Here is a 25,654-nt window from a genome sequence, read left to right as displayed (position 1 = left end):
TTATTTTTTTTATTTGACTAGATTCTCGGAACTATAATTAATAACTTGTAAAAAAAGCAACATTGTCAGCCGTTTTTACGGGTTTTCAAAAATTGCATGAAATGTATATGTATCTAGACGGAAATAACCCATTAATCCAATTATTTCCATTTTTAGTGCCAGTGACTTCCAATTTTGTTTTGCACCGCGCCTCCCTGCTCTAATAAAAAAATTGTCTGACCCTTTATAGTATTTTAATAATTTAATTTTATAAATATTCACCTGATATTATCAGACTATAAACTAATATGCATTATTATGTAAAAATATGCATAAAGGCAAATTATTTTTTGTTTATTTTTTAATATCATTTTGAAAGTTTTCCAAGCCTACAAGTTAGAAACCGCAGCCTCAAGCTTTTTTGTAACTATTGCCTTTGTCTCTCATTAAATTTACTTTCCAAAAATTATAGATTATTTCGATAGAAACTATCATCGTAGCCGACTATTAAAAAATCACTATATCAATATTCAATTGCAAAATTACAAACCCCAGTCCTCCAAATGATAAAAATATCATACTCACATTTGATCGTGTCGTAATTGTAATATTCGTTAATGGGTCCCATATCTTCTTCATCATTATCAAATCCATCTTCGTCATAGTGATAAATATTATCGTAATCGCTAAAATCTTCATAATGGTGTCCTGTAACGTCGTTCGATCTGTCACCTTCGGCCGCCAAGGGGGCCCTTTTACCCAAGCCGAAATTATAGACTGGTAGGCGCTTGAATTCGGTCCTGACAGTATTGGGCAGGCTCGGTTGCTAAATAGAAATATTTGAATTATAAACAAATAATTTTACTTATTATTATAAATATTTCTCAAAACATTTATCATTCATAGTATTTAGTGAGGAAGCAAGGGGCTTATTGTAACAGGGGCAAGTATAACATGGGTTTTTCAATTCAACGATATTAAAATATTGTCAGTCATAGCTACTGCCTGACAAAATATACAGAACTGTGCAAGTCCGTCATTTTTTGTCATGTAATATATATAATTGTATTATCATGAAATTTCGGTTTGCGTTATTATTATCGACTTTTTAATTTTATATATCTTATTTCGTTTCAAATTTATCATAACGAGCAACAATTTTTGAAATTGCTAAATTATTTAAATAATAGTCTTGGTTAATGTTAACATGGGGTTAGTTCAAACAAAACTTTGGAGTTGGAGTTATAAAAGGAGTTATTATAACATTTTGGAGTTATTATATTTGTGTATGTTATAACAGACACAAATTTTATACAATTTCAAATAAAAATATTAGGTATAATGTATAGTTCAGATTTCTATCTATTTCTATCTCTGCGATGGTCATATGCAAATTATGTTACGGAAGAAACTATATATTTTAAATGTATAAGTCATAGTTGATTTATGTAATGAATTACTTATAAGAGAATTACTTATTAGAGGCAAGTCTATTTTTTCAAAGTAAAATGTAAATTATCATTAATATTATTGTCTATTTTTTAACATTACTACTTGCCCCAACAGATGTTAAAACTAGCCCCATATACGGGGTAAGTTGTAACGCGGCACTTTTTCTAGAAAATTATTAATTATGAAAAAATGAACAATTGTCATGAAATTATTTCTACTCAATTTAGTAGAGGAATAGTCACAGCATCTATCTATCTCTATTTCGTAGTAAGATTCCATAAGAAATGTACAAAGATATGTATCTCGAGATATACTAATACTAATATGCTAATTTAAAACAAAAACTGTACTAATATACTAATTTAAAACAAAAACTGTTACCACAGGCTCCTAGCTTTCCTAATTTATAATTTTTTTTTAAATTTGTTAATTTGGCTTTGACTTGAAATTTAAAATTTTATACTATTAGTATAAAACATTATAGTACGAGTATGCATTAAAATTCAGTGAAAAATTATGGAAAGACTACCATTAATATCAGAATTATTTGAAACACTTATTTTAATTTACAGTAATACTTTTATAATACTAACAATGCATATTCATTAAAAATGTGTTTAAAATCATGCTGAGATTAAATAATATTTAACAAAAATAATTGAATATTTACATTCATGTAAATACAATATAGTTATGGTTTTAAATAGTATAAATATAATATATATATATCTAATATGTATATCATTATTATTATGTATATTAATTTATTTAAATTAAATTTATTTATTTATTATTTTGAATTTACATTCAAAAAGACCGCCAAATAGTTGTCGCCATCTTGTCGCTATATCTAACTTCACAGCTGTTTTCATAAAAGTGACGTTTGGTAATTATTCATAACATAATTTTATAATAAGTTTTGTGATTTATCTTTTCAATATTAGATTTCTTATTTCTATAGTTTTAATTTCAAACTTTGTTTATACAAGTAAGCAAATAATAAATTGCAGTTCAGGAAGTAAACAAGAAAATACAAATATACTGGTAACTTAAAATTAAGTTTACAACGAATCTTTTACTCGATTCCAATGAAAATGTACAACTAGACTTTGAAAATATAAACAAGTGTATGTATTGTGGAAATAGTAAAAATGCGCAATAAAAATTTATGAACTGAAAATGTGCATTGAAAATATGTAGACCAAACATCAGTAGTGAAAATTTAGTAAAGAAATGCTAGATGAACGGGTAACATATTTCATAAGACAATAGAGTTATTTTTGCAATATACTTTACAAGTGTACGAAGTTTTTTACGTAAGTAATGAGATTTGTTTATAGGTAAACGTTATATATTTTTGATATATCATAGGCATAAGATAAACGGTTGAATTATAAAGAAAACAGCTTAATATAGAATCGCACCGCGCACTTAAACGATTCTAATAAGAATCTATGCCCGTCGTGCACAGATCACATTTGATGTTTAAAGTCAGCCCCTCTTAAATAAAATCCATTTTTATAACACAAAATGTATGGATAAAATGCATTAAAAAAAACAATTTATTTTTATACAATTACAGATATGTATAAGTACTTTTGAATGACATGAATTGGATTATGTAGAATTGATTATGTTTAGTGAAGGCAAAATCCTTATTAACTTCCCGTAGGGTAAGTTATTGCAATCGTCCAAAAATAGAAATTGAAAATTTTTGCATTTCTCCACGTTTTGAAGGTTTCTGAACATTTTGGCATGCTTCAGAAAAAATTGATGTGTGTGTATGTATGGATACAATTTTCCAGTCACGTTTTCGAGCGCACGGATCAACCGATTTGAATGGTTCAAATAATATTCGATTCCTATCGATAGGGACATGTGCTGATTAGTTTTTGGCAAAGGCAGGTCCAGCAGTAACGGAGATAAAGAGCTAAGTGTGCAGAAAACGGAAATCGAGTCTTTGAGAAAACGGAGCATCCGATTTAAATGATACAAAAAACATTCAATTAATAATGATTGGGAGAAAGTCGTTATTAGTTTTTGGCAGAGGCAGTCTCAGCCATTTCGAAGATACAAAGCTAAATGTGCAAAAAATGGCAGTTTTTGAGAGAACTAAGCTTCCGATTTAAATGATTCAAAGAACTTTTCACTTGATTTAAGAAAATAATTGATTTTGAAAAAAAAATCTTTCAAATTTTTTTAAAAAAAAAAATTTTTTTTTTTGTATATTGAAAATAATTCAGATTACATTTTCAATTCTGTCTCTAGTTCTAATATACTTTAAACAAATAATTTCAACTTTGCAATTCAGTTTATATAATTCTTATATTTCTTACAATGCTAGACAATGTTACAATATTTATAATAATCTATCTGAAAACATCCATATTTCTCGAACATTTCGTTACGATAAGGGAAGTTCCAGAAATTTGCTTTAAGGCACGATGCCATACACCCCAGTAGTTTTTCAAAATGATTTGTTAAACATTTTACCTAAATTGCTAGATTTCAATTTTTCTTATTGATTAAGTTGATTTTGTTCACGCAACTTTCCTTAAGTCAAAATGCTATTTACAACTAGTTTTCAAAATCATTTATTTAAAAGGAATGATATAAGGTAATATCATTTAATTATAAAAGATTAGGGCAAGACGTCTCTTTGGCATTTGGGGATACTATCGATCGATCAATTCGTTTTACAGAAGCTTAACCGATATTAATTTCGATTGACATTCAATAGTATCAATCTAATATTTATTAATATAATAGTATTAATTTTTTAGCACTATTATATTTTAACATCATAATCTTTTTACCGCCTGTCTTTTCGCCACGTGCAAGAGCTCGTCGGCGTCATTTTCTTCCCGCGATTCCGTCGGCTTTCTGTCTACGGCGACTAAGAGGTCATCGGCGGCCACAGGTGCCGACTCATTTTCAGCGGCAGTTTCTGTCGTAAGTGCAGCATAGAGCAGCAAAAACGATGCTAGAAGTCGCATTTTTGCACTGCTCCTAGAAATAATAGAAATAATTACTAATTACTAATTACATAAAATTTGTAGGTTTCTAGTGGTTTATGAGCGAAGGTGTTACTTGTTCAGAAAATCCGTTTTGTACTTTAATGCTATTATTCCAAGATATGGTTTCAATTTTGAAATTAATGTTATGTAAGCTTTTAGCAATACATGTTATGTAACCCCACGCAAGATCGTATAAATGGGAAATTGTATCTTTAGTTAGTAAACATGGCTGAAACAGTAAATTAACTTGGAAGGATTTGGATTCAATAGTTACATGTGATGTGGATTTCGTAGTAAAATTTAGTTGTTTTACGTTAAACTATTAAAAGATTTAATCATTTAAAATATATAAAATATTATGTAGAAATAAAATAACTACATTGAATTAACAGGATATTCTGGGGTAGAGCCATGAAATTTGAGCAATGCTTGAAATGCAGACAAAAAGGCAAACAGAATTTTTATTATATTTTTTTCTATAAGTTTAATTAATGATTTTTGAATAAGAATAAATAAAAATTAATATCAGCCATAAAGTTTTAATTCAAGGCAATGAACTGGGGAATCTCAAAAAATTGGAACCTTACTATACCCCTGATTATAGCCAAATAATCTCAAGAAGAAAAAAGATATATTTTCCATCTAGAATAATGTCGTAATTAAACGAACTACAGACAAGCTAATATAATATAATTTTACAAAGTAGCGACTGTCTGAAAAAACAACATTTTTTTTTTTGATATTCTTGAATTTTTTAAAAATACTAAAAATCGGAATTTAAGGATGGAAGTAGTTCATCACACTGTAGAAATTACAAGAAGATCGAATCAGTAAAAGTTGAGAAATCGTGGGTATTGTATTAAAAAAGAGAGTTTCGAAGAAAACAGACCATTATTGTGGTAAGCCCCTAAAATTTTGAAAATAATTTAAATTTTAATCAATTCAAGAATACTTACCGTACATATAACCATATCCAATAAAGAAGAAATTGTTGTTTTTTTTATTCTAGATCAGAATACTCCCTTAAATATAAAATTTGAATTTGTTCATCAATGTCGAAACAAATAGAAGTTATATACTTAAAGGTTAATTTTAATGTGAAAAAATCATAGTCCATAATCATAGTAATCTTTATAATGGGTAGTACTGCCCAAGGCAGGTCCAGAACTGAGATAAACTACTATTCGATTTAGGGAAAAATTGTGTGAGATTTTTTTCTGACACCTCAGTGCCTGACATGGGTTATTTTTTATTGAAAACATATTTTTGATCTTTATTTTTGAGCGAAAATTGATAGGACTATTGATATCAGGTTGTTCAGGGCGAGAGTTTGAACAAGTGACAATGTCTACATGAGACAGCGCGTTTAACCGTTACGCCATTGGAACACCCTTTATGAAAATATGAAAAAAGTTTCTTAAAAGTTAAAAGTATTTAATAATTATCTAGTCACCAGAAGTACCTTATTGATGTGTTAAAACAAATTTAACTTCAAGAAATTATAAGATATTATCTGAAGTATACAGCATAGTTCTAAAACATTTTGCATTTGATACAAAATATTTCTTCTTATTTCAGCCATTCTTTCAATCACTGAATAATCATTTCCATTTGATCTGGTTTCTCGTATTTGAATTACATGGTTGGCTTTGCTTTTCCAAATTGTAGCTATTATAAAGGCAATAGGGCGTTTCACAAGGAATCGAACCAGAATCGTTTTTCTTTGAATTTTTATAAGAAATTCCGTTGTGTCAAATCTTCCGTTTTTTCGTAGGCGGTGTAATATAAAAGTCGTTCACAGTTCTACTTATGCCCAGAGCTGTATGTAAAGTAGTGAAAATTTCTATTCGTTCTAAAACAGGGGTAAAAAAGGGTAATATATATAAATATAACAGATATATATATATATATATATATATATATATATATATATATATATATTTATATTATTCATGTCACTGAAATTTCTTGTATTTTTCGTTACATTAAATAAAAATATTTTTAGTTTTGCATGTGTAATATGAAGTTGGCCAGGTGTCCTAGTCAAAAACCTGATGTTCTGTCAATGTGTCTGATGTTCTAGATGAATTCTGAGATTTATTCATTTTATCTTTGTATTTTGCACACAATTTAATAAATAATCAGCGTTATTTAAAATAGTACGTATCGATTCTACTGGAAACAAGTAACATGGTTCGTATACTCTGCAACGACAATAATTGGGAATATATGAATAATTAGAAAAAATATCTATTTAGTACAAGCTCTACCTAATCACGCTTTGCTATGTTATGCCCATTAATAAAAATGTACACAAAAATTCGATTCTGTTACATCTAGTTAAGATGGAAAATAGCGCTGATTGATTGTTAAGCTGTATTAGATGCATCTTCGAGTGAAGTATCCCATTCAGCATCCCTATAGATATAATATAGGCTTATAAGCATATCAGCAGAAATTAAATTGTATAAACCCAATAGCATATATACATCACAGCATTTAACACACGAAAACCTGTCCGGAGATATACTTAATTTTTTTCCAAATTTTCACGTTGAACGGATGTATGGTTTTTACAAAATGGTGTAAATACTATAATAATTTTTGCACAATAGGAGTTTGTAGTAGGAGGTTGAAAAATTAGGGTTATGTGTGTTTTCAATATATGTTTTATAAAAAAATACAAGAATTAAAAAATAAAAAATTGACTGAAAAAATAAAAAAAGTCTTCAGAGCGGCCAATCTCTACCACTTGGTTTTCGTCAAAATATCCGAAAACCTGTGCGTGAATATATCTAGCAGTTTCCCAAATTTTCACGGCTATCGGGCGTATGAAATAAATAAAAAAAGGTTTTCTTCGAACAACGATTTTAACCCTTTCCACTCGCGAATACCGAGATTTATATGAATTTTGCCGCCGGAGCGGCGGATTCCGAGTGGAAAGAGTTAATATATATAACCACATTTTTTTGTTTATTTTTTTTATTGCAGTAATGTAATTTGAGTTTAATATGTGGTTTGCGTGGTTTTATGTTTAAGCTAAATGTTTTAAATTTTTTGTTTAATTGTTTGTTTTTTGAATTGCTACTCAATTTGATAATTATACTTAATTCAATTATTTTATAAAATAATATGTATGATTATAATTATAATTATTCAATATATAAATAAATTATTATTATTTTATAATTATATATCTTTGAATAGCACTTATCACTTTTATAAAAAACAAGTTCCATAAATTATATATTCCAGTAAGTCAGAATGGAAAAAAATACTTTTAATAAAATCAATTACAGATTGTCGTATTTTATTTAGTAACATTTACATATATCATTTATATAATAAGTCGAGTAATTTGAAATTATCGAGAATGTAGTATCATTAAAATAAATTGTTTAGAAATAAAATATCATATTTACTATTTGAATAAGAAATTGGGTGATCAAAAATTATCTAAAGTTGCACATATTAGCGTTTAAATGTCACTATGATATTGATATAATAATATAATGCGTACTCAATTAAGAGTTTTAACTATAATGGTAAATATTTCTAACAAAGTACCAGTTCAAGGTTATTTTTTGTAATTTTTGTACAAAATGTGTATATTTTATTTTGAATTTTTTATTTTTCATTTGTTAAATAATGTAGCTATTATTTCATAAAATCTCTTGATAATTAGGAATGATTATTGAATCTGTTTCCTCTCTGACTGTCCTTGTTCAAAATTAGAAAAATAGTAAAAAATATATTTTTCTATACTTAGGAGTTTTACTGAACATAGTTCAATAGTTGTTTATATGATACGTGTTTTTGTTTAGGATTTAGTTGGTTTGAACAGTATAATTAAAGTCAAATTGGACCTTTGTAATGAAAAAATAATAATACTTATCCGATCAGCACAACTGGAGATAATTAATTTAGTTCAGATGATGTTCATAGAAATTGAGCAATAAATCCATGTTTCAATAGTAAATATTTACACTAAAGTTTTTTTTTCAGCAAAATCCTGAAATACGTGTCAAATGATTTTATGTGTAATATCTGTAAAAAAATTCAGGCAATTCTACAATGTCAAGGCCTGGATGGTGTACGGTTTGTAAAAGAATGACCCATAAGTATTAGAAGGTTATACTAGTTATGTAGTACCATATACAATTTATTTCTGTCGTCTCTGAATTTTCATTTTATATTTTTTTATTTAAATCCTTTCCCAACCCTGTTTTAAAACAACATCCATAAGCTTTGTTACTAGTCCACCACGTGGCCTAATATCCTTGTACAGATGTCACAGAAAACGTGTTTTGCATACAACACTTTGGAAAAAAGCTTATTTCTCGCCATTTGTAAAGTTTACCGATACGCAAATACAAATACCAAACACATATAGAATGAACAACTTGTACAGAATAATAAGAAATTGCACAGTAGAAAAATCGATATCTATGGAAAATGCATTCTTGATATTCGCCCATGAGAAGGAAATTGATAGTATCAATTGGGTGAAACCAGGAAATAAAATGAGATTTCAAAGATCTACCAGGTTCATAATTAATCCTAAGCCCTTGTCTCATAAAGGACGTTCACTTCAAATTAATTCACTTTGTTCAAAACTTTTAATTAAAACAAGTTTTAATACCTGTTGCTTGTAATGAGAATACAATTCAAGTGTATCGGTTTCCTTTTGACTTCCCAGATTTTATATTTGGTAAAACTTTGTTCAGATTAAAGGTCATTATTAATAACAAGAAAGGAGTTATGAGATTTTATGCGTAGAATAAAATTAAATAAATTAAAAGTAAAAATGAGCTCATTACTTCAAAAACAAGTTGAAGGCTGCGACATAGTTTCTGTAGAAGTTTGTTTGAATTTTCTATTTTCATTACTGCTCAGAAGGTTATAGAAGATAAATAATTTCTCGTAAGATTTTTTCCAAGATCAAAGTGTGAAAATTATTTTTCATAATTAAGGCAACTACTTTTCTTATTAAGCAAATCTTACTCCATTTACATTTATTTGACTTGTGCAGTATGTTCAGGTTGTTTATGAATTTTTGGCATGGTATATATTACTTTATCTTGAATTAGTGTTCCTTCAGCCTGTGATTTTGTTACCTAAACATATAATTTATTAAGAAAACACATTCGTGCCCGAATATTGTCTCTTAATTAGAACAAGCAACGTCTTGGAGCTTACAAAAACATTCGTGTAGCGAAATATAATTAACTCGAGGGATGAAATAAAGTAGGAATTTTACTTTTTACTTACTTGGATTGTATGACTAGTTTGTTGGTTTTGCCGAATACTAACTCCTTTAGTTTTAGCAAAAAAATAATAATTAATTGATGTTGAAAATAAAGGAAACTTAGATTTGTCACATACGATCATGGATTTTTTTCAAAACTATTTCTATTGGCATTCTGTAAAAATAAACTACATTTTCTTCAAATGAAATTCTTTTATAACTGTAGTTGACAGGATTTATTTTTAGACACGAGTAAAGCAGTGGGAGGAATAGGGTTGCTTTTTATTTCAATAATTTTTACAAAAATAGCTACTTTGAAACGAATGTTATCATAATTGCATCTTTGTGATGTGCATTTATAACACATACGTGAACTTAGGTTGTTTTGCCTGTTTGCACAGCAACTACGTAGCATTTCGATGAAGAAAGGAGCGTAACATATTTTGTTGTAATTGCCATAACAACCATTGGCTCATGAATTTATTTAAAGAATTTCTGTAATTATCGTGTTATAAATTGATCGTATGTGAAGTAAATATACGTGTCATACTATACAGATGTCTATATATATTAATTAGTACAGTATAAAAAACTTCTATTCTTTCAATTATTGATTATAGAAAGTAGACAAGAACTTATACAAATATTATACCAAAACAGTTCGTCTATTTTATTACATCGGATGTTAAGCAGACGTCAGATTCAGCACTTTTATTTTACTTTTCCTCGACAAACAAACAATAAAAAATATAAAACTTATACTTGTGTGTTTGTGAATTTAATTGAATTATCGAAGATATACATGATACACGACAATCATAATTTTTCTTTCTATGACAATCATAAAATATAGAATGATACTATTCTCTATTTTTAGCTTGAGCAAATATTTACAAAGAGCAGATGTAAAAATGTGCACATTGTTTAATATCGATTTTATTATCAAGAAAAATTATTTTATTCATGATAATCTTATCAACAAAAAAATTTCCAACTGATTTCTGATATTGCGCTTAATTTTTTCAAAACGGGTTTGCACGCTGCCTAGCGGTTAGAGTAATCGACTTTGAATCGGAGGTTCCAGATTTGACACTCACTTCGAACAGCCTGATGTCAGGCAGAAGTGACATGGAGTTTCACTTAGAATTATATATGGCAATACCTATCAAACCATGGTATGGCTAGTTTACTGGATATCGGTGTTTTTTTTCACAATATTCCGACTTAGAATTAACCATACATACACTCTGTTTCACCTGAGTAGAATTGGAATCAATACCGATCCTAATTGCTATTGCTTGTGTGGAGCGACTAGGGCGGATGCTATGCACACCATTATGAAGTGCAAAAAATGGGAAAGGGGTAGGCGAGAACTATAGAGGGAGATAGTAAGGCAAAAAAATTTCCTCTCAACCAAATTTTATAACATTATTGACAAAAAATAAAAAATTGTGTCCTATACGTATAATTTTATACAATCAAATAAAATAAAACTTTTACAGCTTTTATAATTTAAAGCCATGTCGTTTAAAATGTTGTTAAAAAAATGTTATTTGGTTAGCGTTGATGATTGAATAGTGTTTGTCATACAGATTAGGTTGTTGTTATATACTGTTGGTACTATAGACCAGACTATTAACACGAGTTGATAAATATCTAAAAACTAATTTATTTCACAGGAATCTTATTAAAAAGTCATTTAGCAACATTCAACGCTTAAATCCTAATCAAACCCGTTTGCCCCGTCATTATTTATTTCTCAAAGCGTTTGTTCTTCTGCAATTTAACTTTGTTCTTAGTAATCACTTAAATTCAATATTATTTTCCTTGTGGGTCCGATAAAATTGAAAACTCATTCTCGCAACGCGAACAAAACCAATTTAATAAGCCAATAAAATACAATTACTCGGTATTGTCTAACGTAAACGACAAATGTTTGCACAGGAAAAGACGCCGGCCAGAGGTGATGAACCTTGAGGCGTGGGCGTTGGTTCGTCTTCTTTATTAATTACTGCACATTACTCTCTGTTTGGTAAAATGGTAATACGGATTTAGAAATTGAGCGAAAATTATATATAAATCTCGAGTCTGATGACGGGAAATTACTGTCGTTGAAAATAGATATTTTGAAATATTTGATAGCTTTTCTACACTTTTTTCAATTTTACAAATAATAAGTAATTTTAAAGACTTTTCCTTATCACAGGTGGTTGATAGTACATATGTCAATGTAGTTGCTTTATAATATTATATTTATGTCAAAATTTTATAATGATTTGTGATGTCAATAATTCACTCCAACGCCTTTCTCCATTCTTTCCTAATTGTACTATTATTAGTACTGCGTACAAATTTGGCTCATAAAATTAATGTTGTGTTCTATTATAATTGAGTGGAAGTTATATATAAATTCGAGACTGATGATGATAAATTGATGTCGTTGAAAATTACTATTTATATAACTTCCTGAATTATTTTTGAACATTTTCATTGTCAAGTAACTCTCCAATAATTTTTGAGTGATGCTATTAATAGCACTACCGGATTACATTGGTGTAAATCTATAATACTATGGTTTTACAACTATAAATGACAATACGTTTTTCAAAACTCAAATCGAAAGTTGTATTCAGAGATTAAGGGGGCAATTCTACGGTAAATTTGACGATAACATATCGTTGTTATGGCAACGGGATTTTATCCGTCTTTTTTGGTACTAAAACCTGTGAAATTGCTATTTAATGAAATCGTAAGTTAAAAATGCGCATCAGAAAGATGCAGTTATCATAACATTCTCCCTAATTTTTTTTATATGTAAAATACGCCTGATCGTTGCCATAACAACGCTATGTTGCCGCAAAATTTACTTCTAATTTTAGTATAACTAATTTATTAATTTTACTTATGTTATGTAGTATTAATTATCTCACATATATCACAATATAAGTTAATTAGTTTGCATTATATTTGAAAAATATTATATTTTATAATTCCATCTTAAACCCTTAATTCCAATAACGTCATCTTGTTAAGATCGTGGGGGTTGCGGTTATTTTTAAATATCAAATATTTTTGATGTTACTATTCTATTCATAAATACAATTATATACAAGTCCCATTTATTTTTTTTTCTTCTAAAAATAAATGTCATTCAATTTTCCATACTCTTCCATTCCAAATTTAATAATCTCGAACAATTACCAATAAGCAACCGAAAAAACGTGACATTTTATTAATATTTTGGTATAATCTGATACTTCTGCCATTGTGAAGTGAAATAGAATAGGAAAATATAAAGATTTTCCACCGCAAACACAAAGTAACAGTAATATAAAACGGTTTGTTTGCTCACATAATATCCTCGGCAAATAAATAAATTGCTTCTTATGGGCTCGATTGTTTAGCTACCATTGGGTGGGGTTTAAGATATCTTAAACGTATACTCTTAAGATTTATTTGCCAAGGTAACAGAAATTGGTCATTTGTTTTAAATTTATTAAAAACTAGTGGTGGATAAACAGACATTACACTACATGGGCTGCTAGTCTTCATATGTTTTACGTTGTATATAGTGCTCAAACGTAGAAGGGTATGTAACGTCACATGTCTGAGCAAACACTGCCGACGACAATCGCAGAACTCTTCCGATTAATCAAATGGTATATGTCAGATGTTATGTTCCTTACATAGTACTTATAATATATAAACCGATTTTAACATGTGCATTAGATTTTATGTACATTTACTTCACAGGGAAATATTATTAATATCGTTTCTTACAAAATTATCAGTCATCACAATTGCCATTATATTAATGAAATAAAACTATCACAGATTTGATTTGATATTAAATATAAATAAATATATTTATCCGTCATCACAATTGCCATTATATTATTAAAATAAAACATATGATATGTGGCATTTAATCAATCGGGAAAGTCCGCGATTGTCGTCGGCAATGTTCGCTCAGACATGTGACGTCACATATCCTTATTTTGAGCACTTGATTTGCGCTCGACTAGCAGTTCATGTAATATAAAGTCTATGAGTGGATGACATTGCTTCTAATGCAAATTGCTGGAACGTTCCAGTAGTATAAACAAATTGCATGAATAAACTTAGTACTTTGTAATTGATAATCCAGATGCAATTGATACGCAGCATTTTGTGTACTCAATATAGAACTTTAAATTTAATATTTGGAATTTTTAAACTAATAGTTGGTTACTTTCAGCACATGTTTGCTCCTACCAATTCTGCACCTTATCAATACCTAAATATTTGACTGTTTTATTATTGATCCACTATCGGGACTAATAAATATTTTACCAAGATCCACTTACTCAACTTGAGTAATTCGGTTTATTTATTGCCCTTTTTACGTGGACAAGAAAAGCCATCAATGACCGAATTTTCTAGGTGAGAATATCGTAGGTCACGAAACAATTTCTTATAATAGAGTTCCATTTTATATTTTGGAGCTTTCTCCTGTTTTTCTTTCTGGGTTCATTTCAAATATATCATTTTAATTTAATATATATATGTGTGTGTGTTTGTGTATTTGTGTATGTGTATATGTATGTTCTATTCCGGATAAAGCCATTACATAGTACCCTATTTCGTACTTATTATCCTCAATAATAATTCTCATAAGCTAAAACCTTAGCAAACATAATTTCGCATACCAACTGCAAAGCTTCTGATAAGGAAGATTACATCACAGTAGTCTCAGATTTGCCTCAAGGAAAAGGTCATATTTTGGCTTCCTGATGAATACAAATTATTTGATACAAATCGAAATGATGAATTTTGACAAGCTTCATACACCTTGCTCTATTTTAATCAAAGTTTAGAGACAACAAGCTATTAAACAATAAATGCTCTAACTAAACCCATTCTCAATGATAAAACTTTACCAAGAATTACAAAATTAATTATGTTTACCTACAAAAACAGCATCAAGACTGGTTCTTCTATGTTTACTTCTGATTTTAAATGCAAACGTTTGCAGAAATGCAATCAGTGCACAAGTCGTGCTCATTTTCGTCTTCAATTAAATGATAAGAATATTAAATTTACTTATGAAATGGTCTAATAGTTGGCATACTGAGCCAAAATATGCCAGAATTAATAAAATGAAACAGTTTCAAATGTACACAACGGAAATATAATAGGATCACGTAGAGCATAAACTTTCAAATAGTTCGTAGTGAAAGAGCTAATAGAAATATTTATTATTATTAGATTTTTGTTATAAATTTTGGCATATTCTTTAGAAAATTTGATAATTGTTGGATGTTCAGCTAATTCTTATTAAGGCAATGAATTTTGCAATTAGATCATATCAACTATTAAAAATGTAGTTTCAATTTCAAACAAACTTTTTTGCCAGGTTTGTGCTGTGAGTAAAAGTGACCTGACTTCTGCAAAATAAATTTTTGGCTAATAGCCATGTGTCAAATATTTTTCTAAATTAATCTAGGAGGGAAAGAAAATCCTCGGCAAAATTATTCAGTATTAAATAAATTTATTGTTGATACCAAATTTTGATCAAGTGTATCTTTTTATATTTGGTGGTAATAGTTGTTAAATTTATTTGTTTCATGCAATTCTCAAACTAAAGTTTTTATAAGATTAGATTTATTATGAAAGCAGAATTCTGATGGATGTTTTAGTACGTTGTAAGTAGATTTCATACAAATCAATTTTCAAAATCATTTTTTTTTAATTTCATGTCTATCTTATCTACAATTTTTGTTGTATTTTAAAAGCTGACTAAAAAATTTCTATTTTTTTTGTAATAACCATAGTGAAATTTCATAAAACTAGTTTTATTAAACAAATTACTAGAAATTTTTTTACAGTAATTAAATATTTGAGGAAAAAATTCAATAATCAATGAAAATTGATCAATGATTAATAACAATTGTTTTAAATTTACATTTTATTTATATTTATGTTACTATTCAATTATGTTACTAGATGTTACATTATTTAGCAGTTATAACAGATATTGAAATTTAAAAAAAAAAGATATAAATTCTGGAATTTTTATCATTCGTATTTTATACATCCAATCTAATATAGAATATCTTTATAAAATGACATGATAATATGATAAGCATATGTTCAATGACCATTTTTTGACCACCAAATGGTAACTTTTCTAACTTCTCTATTTCTGCATATCTGAAACTTCTAAACCAGTCGTCTTAAAAATCTAATTAATTCTTCCCTCAATACAAGTAATTTTTTTCTGAAAATTTCTAATCGAATGCTCTTTTCTCTCAAATACTGCTATTTTTGCTTCGCATCTCCGAAACGACTAGTTCTGCCATTGCTAAAAACTAATCACCACGTTTTCTCGTCAAATTTGTTAATATCAAATTTTAAGTTGCTTTACAATCAGCAAGTTATAAAACTTTGAATTACAAAAAAAAAAATTGGATTGGAATGAAATGGACTAGAATAAGAGTAAAATTTTGTTGAATGCTTTGATTCGTCGTAAGTAAATTTATCATCCAACAAATAAATAGCAAAATTTTCAATTCCATAACTCACTTACTATTGTGGGTGTATTTTAAATTAATACGAGTTCCAGTGCATATCTCTGTAAGTTTATCACAATGGGAAACAGTTTATTATCAGTGACAATAAAACCGTTTCCTACGAACTACTTCGTAGTTGCCGTACTATTTCGTTTTTATTTATTTTTTGTCCGTCTGTCGTCTTTTGTGATAGTGAAAAACATTTTACGTAGTTTTCAACATTGCAACTTCAGGCACACAATCTGGTACGCGAATGCGATTTTCCATCTCGATAAGTTGAGATGCGGGTTAGGGGAAAAAATTATCATGTTGAATTAACTTTAGTGAAATAAACCCTTTTTATACACATTTATAATTAGATTTATCTATTTAGTTTAAACACAAAGTATAGAGTAGGGTGGGGTAGGTCCAATTTGACTTTGAGCAAATTTATTGTGAGAACCATTCAATTTTATTTATCTAATTATCTGACAATATTGAAACTCCGAGGTACATTGTAACAATGTATTTTTTTTACTGTTTTTCAAAAATATGTAACCTGGTGCTTTTCACCCCATAGGCGGTGTAAATTGCAATGGCCAGGGAGCGAACAGATCCAAGTTTTTATTTTAATTTTAAAGACATTTTACACAATAATAGCTACATTATTCAAACAATGCAAAATATAAATTTCAAGGGTGCATTTATTACAGAGTTAACACTGTAAATAACCTTGATCTGGTATTTGGTCAGCTACTCCGTCATTATAGAAATGTTTTTTAGCTCCTATTTAAAATATAAATTTCATTGATGCATTTTTACCTAGATAAGACTGTAAATAACCTTGATCTGGTATTTGGTCAGAAATATTTAGCAGCAGAGTTGGAATAAATATTTATTTATCTCTTGTAAAATTGCTTTGTTTAACTTAATTTAGATGTTTATGTACTATTGATTCTTTTTTACACATTTGCTAGGGTAATGGTTCAGTTGGTCCTTTTTGGTCCTCTACTTAGGTGTAAGCTTTAATAGAGGTTATATAAAAAACTGTTGAATCTAATTTAAAATTACCTAAGAATAATACTAAGGTTTCGTAAACTAAACAACAGTGCTCACAACCAAAAAAATTAACTACAAAATTTTTTCATGGATTTTTCTCCATTTGTTTCTTCTGATAGCGACGTCGCCAGAATCGAGGTTATGGCAGGTTACATATCTTTTTCCCTCTACTTTCAAATATTGTTGTTAAAAAATTCTTATCTTTTCTGGGTTTTGAGATGTCGGTGGTGGACCTTTTTACCCGCGGACCTTTAAGCCCCGCTCTACCCTAGTCAAGTTATTTAAATATTTTCCCTTTTTTCGGGTATCTTTATCCAATAATTCTCGACAAAATTTTCTGAGGTCATTAGACACAAGTGGCAAAATAAAAACGGTCCGAACGATTTCGTCCGAGATTATATTGACTATCATATCATAATATTTTGTCGTTTAAATTTATGACCGATATGATATTTTTCGTATATAGGATCTTTATACCTCTGTCGAAGGGATTATCCTTAAAGCCGAATCGTAATATCACAGTCATAACTTCTAAGGCTCAAAGTTATGATAATAAAATTATTATATTTTTATAAGATTTCATATAGCTGAACTGAGCGAGATTTTTCTCGGAAAAATTGTGGGATTCGTTCCAGTAGTTGATATCGTTTTAGAGGTATTTCACATTTATAAAGGACATATTTTTATATATATTTTTGTTGAAGATTTGACATCCATTTGCCAAGTTTTCCTAGTGTTTCGAATTTTGTTTTTTGATCTTACCTAATAATTCTTTAAAATGACGAATTAATTAAGTTTCCGAAGGAGAAGTTTGTTTTCATAAAAAAATCCGATTCGCAAATTTTATGTTTTCTCGACGTTTCCAGCCATTCTGAATCGAATGAATCCGAATTTGGAAAAAGTATTTGTATGTGTGTTCGTTTGTCAATTTTGTGCGACGATCTGCCGAGCCGTTTCTTTATAATTTGGAAAAAAATGTTAAACTTTTTGTCCATTTAAGCTCATACTATCGAATCGATTTTAAAAAATCAAAAACTGTTTTAATCATATTAATTGGGAATGATACTGATAAAATTTAGGTGAAAATCTACCGAGCCGTTTTCTTGTAATTAACTGTTGAAAAAAAATTTAAGCCGATTTTCATGAAATTTTTTTTGGCGATATATATCATGGTCTTATAGAACTTACTGAAATATTACGGCCTTACGACAAGTAGTTTAATTTTAATATTTATCAAAGTTTGAGAAAATGAGTTATTTTTGTGACGTTTGTTAAAATTAAAATTAGATTTACTTGGTATAATGATAGAGTACTTGGTCTTAATGATCATACTAAATCATTAAAGTCCTACGGAAACTGGTTCAATTATAAAAATTATTGAAAATTTGCTTTTAGAAAATAACTCCGAGGTAACGTGTTTGTTCGTTTTCAATTATGTGTAATAAATCCACTCGGAATACTTTTAATCACTCATAAATTAACTTATTTTATATTGATTAAGTCGATTATTCACACATATCGGGAACTTCATGTAACTTGCCTCAAGGAAAAATACCAATACCAACTAGTTATATATATTTTTAACTAACAAGAAGTGTACTCAATTAAATAACATAATTATAATAATTTAATTTCATTCAATAATAATTTTAATTACAAAATCTGAATTGGAAAATAATTGTCATACTTTATAATTGTAATTCTGAAATTGATTGGAAAAATATTCAAATCGATGCAAACAATTAAAATTAATAATCGATTATTAATAATATGTATAAAAATGAAAAGCTGCCAGGTATAATATATATAATCTGTATATATTTATTGGACAAATATTATACATTTTTACTAGCAATTCAACAACTCTTTAAAAAATGAATATTAAATTTTTCTTCAGCATTTTATATTTGATTACACTTACAAGTGGTACATACTCGTACATATATCAAATATTTATTGAATCAATTCGTATATCTTGATCTAATATTGTTGCTTTTATAAATACACCTCACAGTCAATGTTATTATAGTAGAAATTACTACCAATATATATCATGGACCCACGTAAAAAAATTCGTTTGATATTTATTACTTTCTCGTAAAAAAGAGACGAATAAGTAACCTCAGACTTGATATCATCAGTTTGCGATTTCCAATCCAATCTTGGGCGTTTGATTTGTGCCTTTGATTTTATATTAAAGGAGAATTTTTAGGCCCTGAGAATTATCTCGAAGAGTTCATGTAGGCGGATAATGTAATAAGTAAATTCGGTTTTAGAATTTTTGTATAAAATATTTACAGGTAATAGGTTGTTGACATTGTGCCTTAATAAAATATATAGACGGATCGAAATAATTAAGATATAATATTCAGATATTTGATCTAAATAACGTATTTACTACAATTTTCTTTTCACATTTTCCGATTCATATAGCTCTTATTTTTTCCATTTTCTCTACACGAGTTCAGCTTTACTTTTACATGGAAATATTTATTTTTGCATATAACAAATGACTAGATATAATAAAGGTAATAGTAACGCGAAACCTTATTACCAAAGGATATGTATGCAAGTTAATATATCTTTGTCCTGTGTTAGTAAAATATGTGGGACGCGTAATAGATGACTGAAAGGAAGGAAAAATACGTAATTTAATATGATGAAAGCTAATATTGATTGAAGTATATTAATTTATACTTGGTGTATATTAGTAGGTATGTTTTAGACTTAATAACTTACTCTCGTGTAAGCTATTAAAATCACAAAAAATCAATATTCTGGTATAGGGCGAGGCATAAAGGTCCAATTTGAATTTAAGTATTTTTACTGTCTCAACCAAATTAACTACATCACAAGATATATCAAAGTAAAAGTAGAAAGGGTTAAAAGTGTTTTTTACTATTTTTCTAAAATTTGTTATCTGTCCATTTTCACCTCATAAGCGGTTTTCCAGGTCAACTGTCTTATTTTGAATTTTGAAGAGATTTCACAAACTAATAGCTAAAAGATTCAACCAATACAAAATATAGATTTAATGAGCCTAGTTTTTATAGTATATATCCTTGATCTGGTAATTTGTCAGAAAAAATCATCAGCAGAGTTGGAAAAAATATGTATAAAAAAATTAAAAAAACTAGTGGGGCCAAAAATTACCAAAAATTTTTTTTTTCTGTAAAGATTAACATTTTTGAAAAAATAAATATATTTTTTTATATAAATATATTTATATAAAAATAAATAAGATTTTTGGGATACTACAATTTTTTGACAAAAATTTACTTTTTTTTGAAAAAAAAAATATTTTTTTTGTAGAAAAATTTATTTTGAAATATTTTGGAAATTTAGAACATTTTTTCAAAGCAATCGTACTGCTTTAACTGCATAGAGACGAAATATCGAAGCGCGTAAGCGCCGCGTCGCCGTCTAACGGATAAACATTGGTACGGAACCCATAGGAATGTAATCAAAATTTATGCTTATTGTTAAAATCTCTATAAAGTATCTGATATTTTGATGTGCATATGTCTAATCATTTTTGACCGCCAAATGGCTTTTTTTTTACTTGCACATGTAATCTGTAGAAGTTATATAAAATCGTCAGTTGAATCTAACTTAAAATTACCGTTAATTAATTACAATTAAAAACCCTTTACTTATAAATTTTATTAAGGTCTCGTAAACTACATAATAGTACTCACAACCAAAAACACTAGAAACAAATGAAAATAATTTTGTTATATATTATATTATGTTATAGATTTTAAAAGTAGCCGCTTATCTCCTATTAGCGACGTTACTTTATCTAAGGTGATGGGTGATTACATATCTGTTTCCCTCTACTTTCAAATATTATTGTTCAAAAAGTCTGAAGTTCACTTGTTTTTTATCTATTGCTGGTGGATCTTTTGAATCAGAATAGTAAAATCACTTATTAAAGTGATTCTCTAAATATCAATGTAATATTTATCAGATAAATTTATATGTGTGTATGTGTGCAAATGACATAAGCCAAATAGCTATAGGATTGTCATGTATTCTGATTGCTATTGAAATTAAAATTAAAAAAAAAAAAATTTAGCCAATAAAATTTAAGCTTCGCTCTATCTTACTAAGTTTTTAACAATTTATTTATAGAAACTCGGATAAAATCGCTGTACTATAAATAATTTCAGAATATATCTTTTTATTCATCCAGAGCGTCTTTTAATATTATAGAACGTTATTAGTTACATTTACTATGACGTGACTTTCATTTTAAGTTCGAAACTTGATATAGTTTTAGCAAAAGGTCACATTTTGACCTCTAATTACTTCTATTCTTGGCTGTTGCGGTTTCTGAATTGAGTTAGATTTGCCTGCAGCCAAAATGACCTGAAACTTCGGAATATTGCTCGACTTGTTGAATTTCCACACGCGTTCTGGAGGAGTAAAACAGGGATATCCAAGGGAAAAATATAGATACATTTCGAAAAATCGAAAAACCTATTATAAAATATATACAAATGGAATTGGTTTGATTTTTCGGTTGTTTGGGTTATTTTATGTTTTTGAAAAAAAGCGAAAACTTTTGGCGTTTGAACAGCCAAATTTCTGGCTTTTGAAGAACCAAACCGAAACCCACATTTGGTGGCATAATGATTCTATTAAAATTTAAAAGAAATTTATAAATTCTTTCTGACTCATTATATTATTATATTATTACTATTATATTTTATAAAATTATATTTATTTTATACCATTTTAAATAGTTTGAATATCTCGAATTATGAATATTTTAATATAGATAAAATTAATTAACTAAAGTTACATAAAGTAGGTATATTATCAATAAATGAAATAATCAAAAATTAAGTAAGTGGTATTTTAATAAACTTTTGAACTTTTGACAAATTAAATGGTTTTAATAATATAAGATAATGCTTAAATTCATAAAAGCAAATTTTGGAAGAATAAAGTTTGCTAGTATATTTGTCAATTTTAAATCACAAAATAAACGGTTGAATTATATAAGAAAATGATTAAATTTATACAACAAATATTGAAAGAATGAGGTTTGCTAAAGCATCAAATTGAATGATAATTTATATAAAGTAATAATTAAATTAATGTTAAAAATTACTGAAAAAGTAAAGTTTGTTGAAGCATAATTTTCAATGTTAAATCTCAAAATCTATTAGTTAAATTATATAAGAAATTGGTTAGATCAATATAAGCTAATATTGAATGAATGATGTTTGTTAAAGCATAAATTTTTTTTTTAGTAAGATAATAACTCGCTAAATGAAAAGATTCTATTATAAGAATAATATACAAGTACGTAGAAATAAAAAGCAGAAATGTAGAAAAGCAGCATTACATGACTCAATACATGATCATTAGTAAGAAACATTTGTATGCTATTTAATTATATAAAATAATTCTATATATGATAGAAAAATTCCTGTAAAAATAATATACTACAAGATAAATTATTATCTATTTTTTTTAAATAAAATAGCTTAAAGATTTACACAAAATTTCTGTAAAGCTATGAAACTTAACACGTTTAATTATTATTTCATTATTTGTTTAAAAAATTTAGCTACAAAATTCATACACATAAAATGAACACAATTAATTATTATGTTACATAAGCGAAAAAATGAGTACTGATATTAGGTAACTATTTTTTATATATTTTTTCAAACATAATATACCACAATAAAAAAAATTACACAAATCTTAAAAGATTTTAATAAAAAAATTCACAAATCTTAAAAGTTTCTAATAAAACAAACTTTCATAATAAAATATATCAATTAGCTAATAACTTTGTTTTGCCATTTAAAAAGGATCGAACCCTGATTAAAGGCAATTTGTCGTGAAATCAGATTTCCCATGAAAATCTACATCGAAAATATATATAGAATTCAAAATTTGGCTTTTTGTGCAAAGAAGTAGATAAAAATTAGTTGTACAAAAATAAAAAGACTAAATAATATTGTACTTCCCGGCTAAATTCTCTTGTGAGAAAAACCAAATATTTTTCGTTTATATCTATTTTGTTTTTGGGCACCTTTGCATATGGATATGCCGCAAACCTCATTTGTCAATACTGGCAAAGTATCGGCCAAGTCGTCTCACCCTCCTCCTTGGCGGAGTTATTGAATGAGACTTCTATATTGACCCACTTACCGAAGAAATATACAATGGGGGCAATAAAACGACTTGTTATTAATACTCCGAGACCTTTGTGCTTTCAAATATATTGCATTTTGTGTTTATTTACTGACCAATTTGCGGCACAATTAAAACGAGATATGATGAATGTTCTTGAGTTAAAAATACATCGAGAGGGATGATTTTGTGAGATGTATTTTTAGCGGACTAATTCTTATATGAGTTATTTAAATGAACACAAGGTGAAAAGATTTGTAGTAAATCATTTTGTTTCGATATCTTGTTTGATTATATTTGCTAATTCATACAAACAATTTAGGAAAAAGCAAAATAATAACACATAAAATATATGTACTGACATTTTTATGAAATAAAATTTAAAACTTAAAACTGACAGCTATATTGAGTTATGAATGCATAACGATAATATTATATATTTTTAATTCTAATTATTATTATTATTATTAGTGCTTTGTTTGTAAGAATATTTAAAAATTTATTATTTAACACAACTTATCAAATAACAGCCTTTTTTATTGTATGCTTTTTACTTCTCAAACTTTTGCTTCTATACTAATTTTCTGGGCTTTCTCGTTTCGATCAAGTCGTTTACATCTGCACTTTTCTATAAGTATCTTCTAATTTTTTGCCAATGACGTCGTACAGAAGACAGATAACCCAGGTTATCCCAATGTGAGTTCAATCCAGTTTAATTTTCTATACAGCTTTTTTCACCTGTAACCTTGTATGTCTATTTTATCTTCTCCAACTCGAAACTATTCAGGTGAATCCCATCATGTCCATGTCTCTGTATCCTGTATAGTTTTGAACTAATTTTTCTCGACGTCTGATAAAGATAACCTTTCTTCATTCCTAGCAGTATCTTTTCTTTAAGATTTATTACGACATTAAATGTTAAGTTGAAATTTCTGCCAGAAGAAAAATACGATTATGTAAATCTGAAATTAAATTTGTTGTTGCCATCTGTGCTCTCCATTTACCATTTCGAAACTCTCCAGGTGATTCTTTTCACTATTCCTTTAATTCCTTAAAGTCCACGTTTCTGAATGTTATAGAGTCTTCACTATGGTTTTTCTTGACTCCTGGCATAATCTTCTCATTCAGATTTATTAAGGCATTAAGTGCTAAGTTGAAATTGCTGCCATAGGCAAAATACGAAAATCTAAACTTTAAAATTTTTCTTGTCGCTATATATTGTATTTTCTATGCACCATCTTGAAACTGTCCAGGTGATTTACAGTCACCACTCCTTAGAGTTCACGTCTCCTATTCCTACAGAGTCTTCAGTTTCGTCTTCCTGGTTAAATATTCTCTTTCAGATTTATTATGACATTAGGTGTTAAGATGAAATTGTTGTTATAGGCAAAATATGAATATGCAAACTCTAAAATTTACTTTGTCGGTCCATTTTGCCTCAATCTCAAAACTGTCCACGTGATTGCAGTCATCACTCCTCAGAGTCTTCGTTTTCATCGACTTCATTTGTCTTCTGGTAAAATATTCTCTTTGATACAAGAAGTCTTAAAATCAAACTGCTCTTATAGGAAAGTTATGAATATGTAAGCTCTGAAATTGTACACTAATTACCATTTGTAACCTTGTTGGTCTATTTTGTCTTTTTTGTTCACCATTTCGAAACTGTCCAGGAGACTCTTTTCTCCATTTTTTAGGGTCCAGGTCTTCAAATTCTAGAGAGTTGCCAGGATTGTCTTTCTTGGATTTTAGCAAAATCTTCTCATTCAGATTCTCATAGGAAAAATACGAATATGCAAACTCTGAAGTATGTTCACTATTTACCATAAGTAACTTGTTGGTCTATTTTGCTTTTCTTTATTCACAATCTCAAAACTGCCCAGGAGACTTGTGTCACCAGAGAGATGCCAGTATCGGCTTACTCGGATTTTGAAAAAATCTTCTCATTCAGATTCTCATAAGAAAACTACGAATATGCAATATTTACCATATGTAACCTGTTGGTCTATTTTGTCTTTTCTATTCATCATTTCGAGACTGTCCTGGAGACTTTTGTCACCATTTCTTAGAGTCCACGTCTCCGAATCCTAGGAGTTTTTCGTATCGTTTTCTTGTATTTTGGCAAAATCTTATCATTAACTGAATTTTTGATGATTTGATTGACAGATTTGCTACGACAGAAAAAGTGCTCTCGTCGGAAAAATACAGATATGCAA

General features: G+C 28.3%; 1 protein-coding gene across 1 annotated transcript in view; it reads right to left on the bottom strand.

Annotated features, from left to right (window-relative positions):
- Positions 1–25,265, bottom strand: part of LOC113380567 (helicostatins) — a gene marked incomplete at its 3' end in the record, with an annotated part of 36,491 nt that extends 11,226 nt beyond the window's left edge. The window contains exons 1-3 of the mRNA XM_026619753.1: positions 25,063–25,265; positions 4,248–4,440; positions 717–805 (exon numbers count right to left, since the gene is read on the bottom strand). Of these exons, the coding sequence (XP_026475538.1) occupies positions 717–805; positions 4,248–4,440; positions 25,063–25,265 (485 nt within the window). The remainder of the gene's footprint in view (positions 1–716; positions 806–4,247; positions 4,441–25,062) is intronic.
- Between the last annotated feature and the right edge of the window lie 389 nt (positions 25,266–25,654).

The sequence above is a fragment of the Ctenocephalides felis genome, unplaced genomic scaffold (assembly GCF_003426905.1).
Source record: "Ctenocephalides felis isolate EL2017-DRISC unplaced genomic scaffold, ASM342690v1 CF-g0.4_SCAFFOLD_00845, whole genome shotgun sequence".
NCBI classification, from domain to species: domain Eukaryota; kingdom Metazoa; phylum Arthropoda; class Insecta; order Siphonaptera; family Pulicidae; genus Ctenocephalides; species Ctenocephalides felis.
The sequence above is the reverse complement of the archived record's forward strand: the minus strand, read 5'-3'. Positions and strand labels throughout refer to the sequence as shown.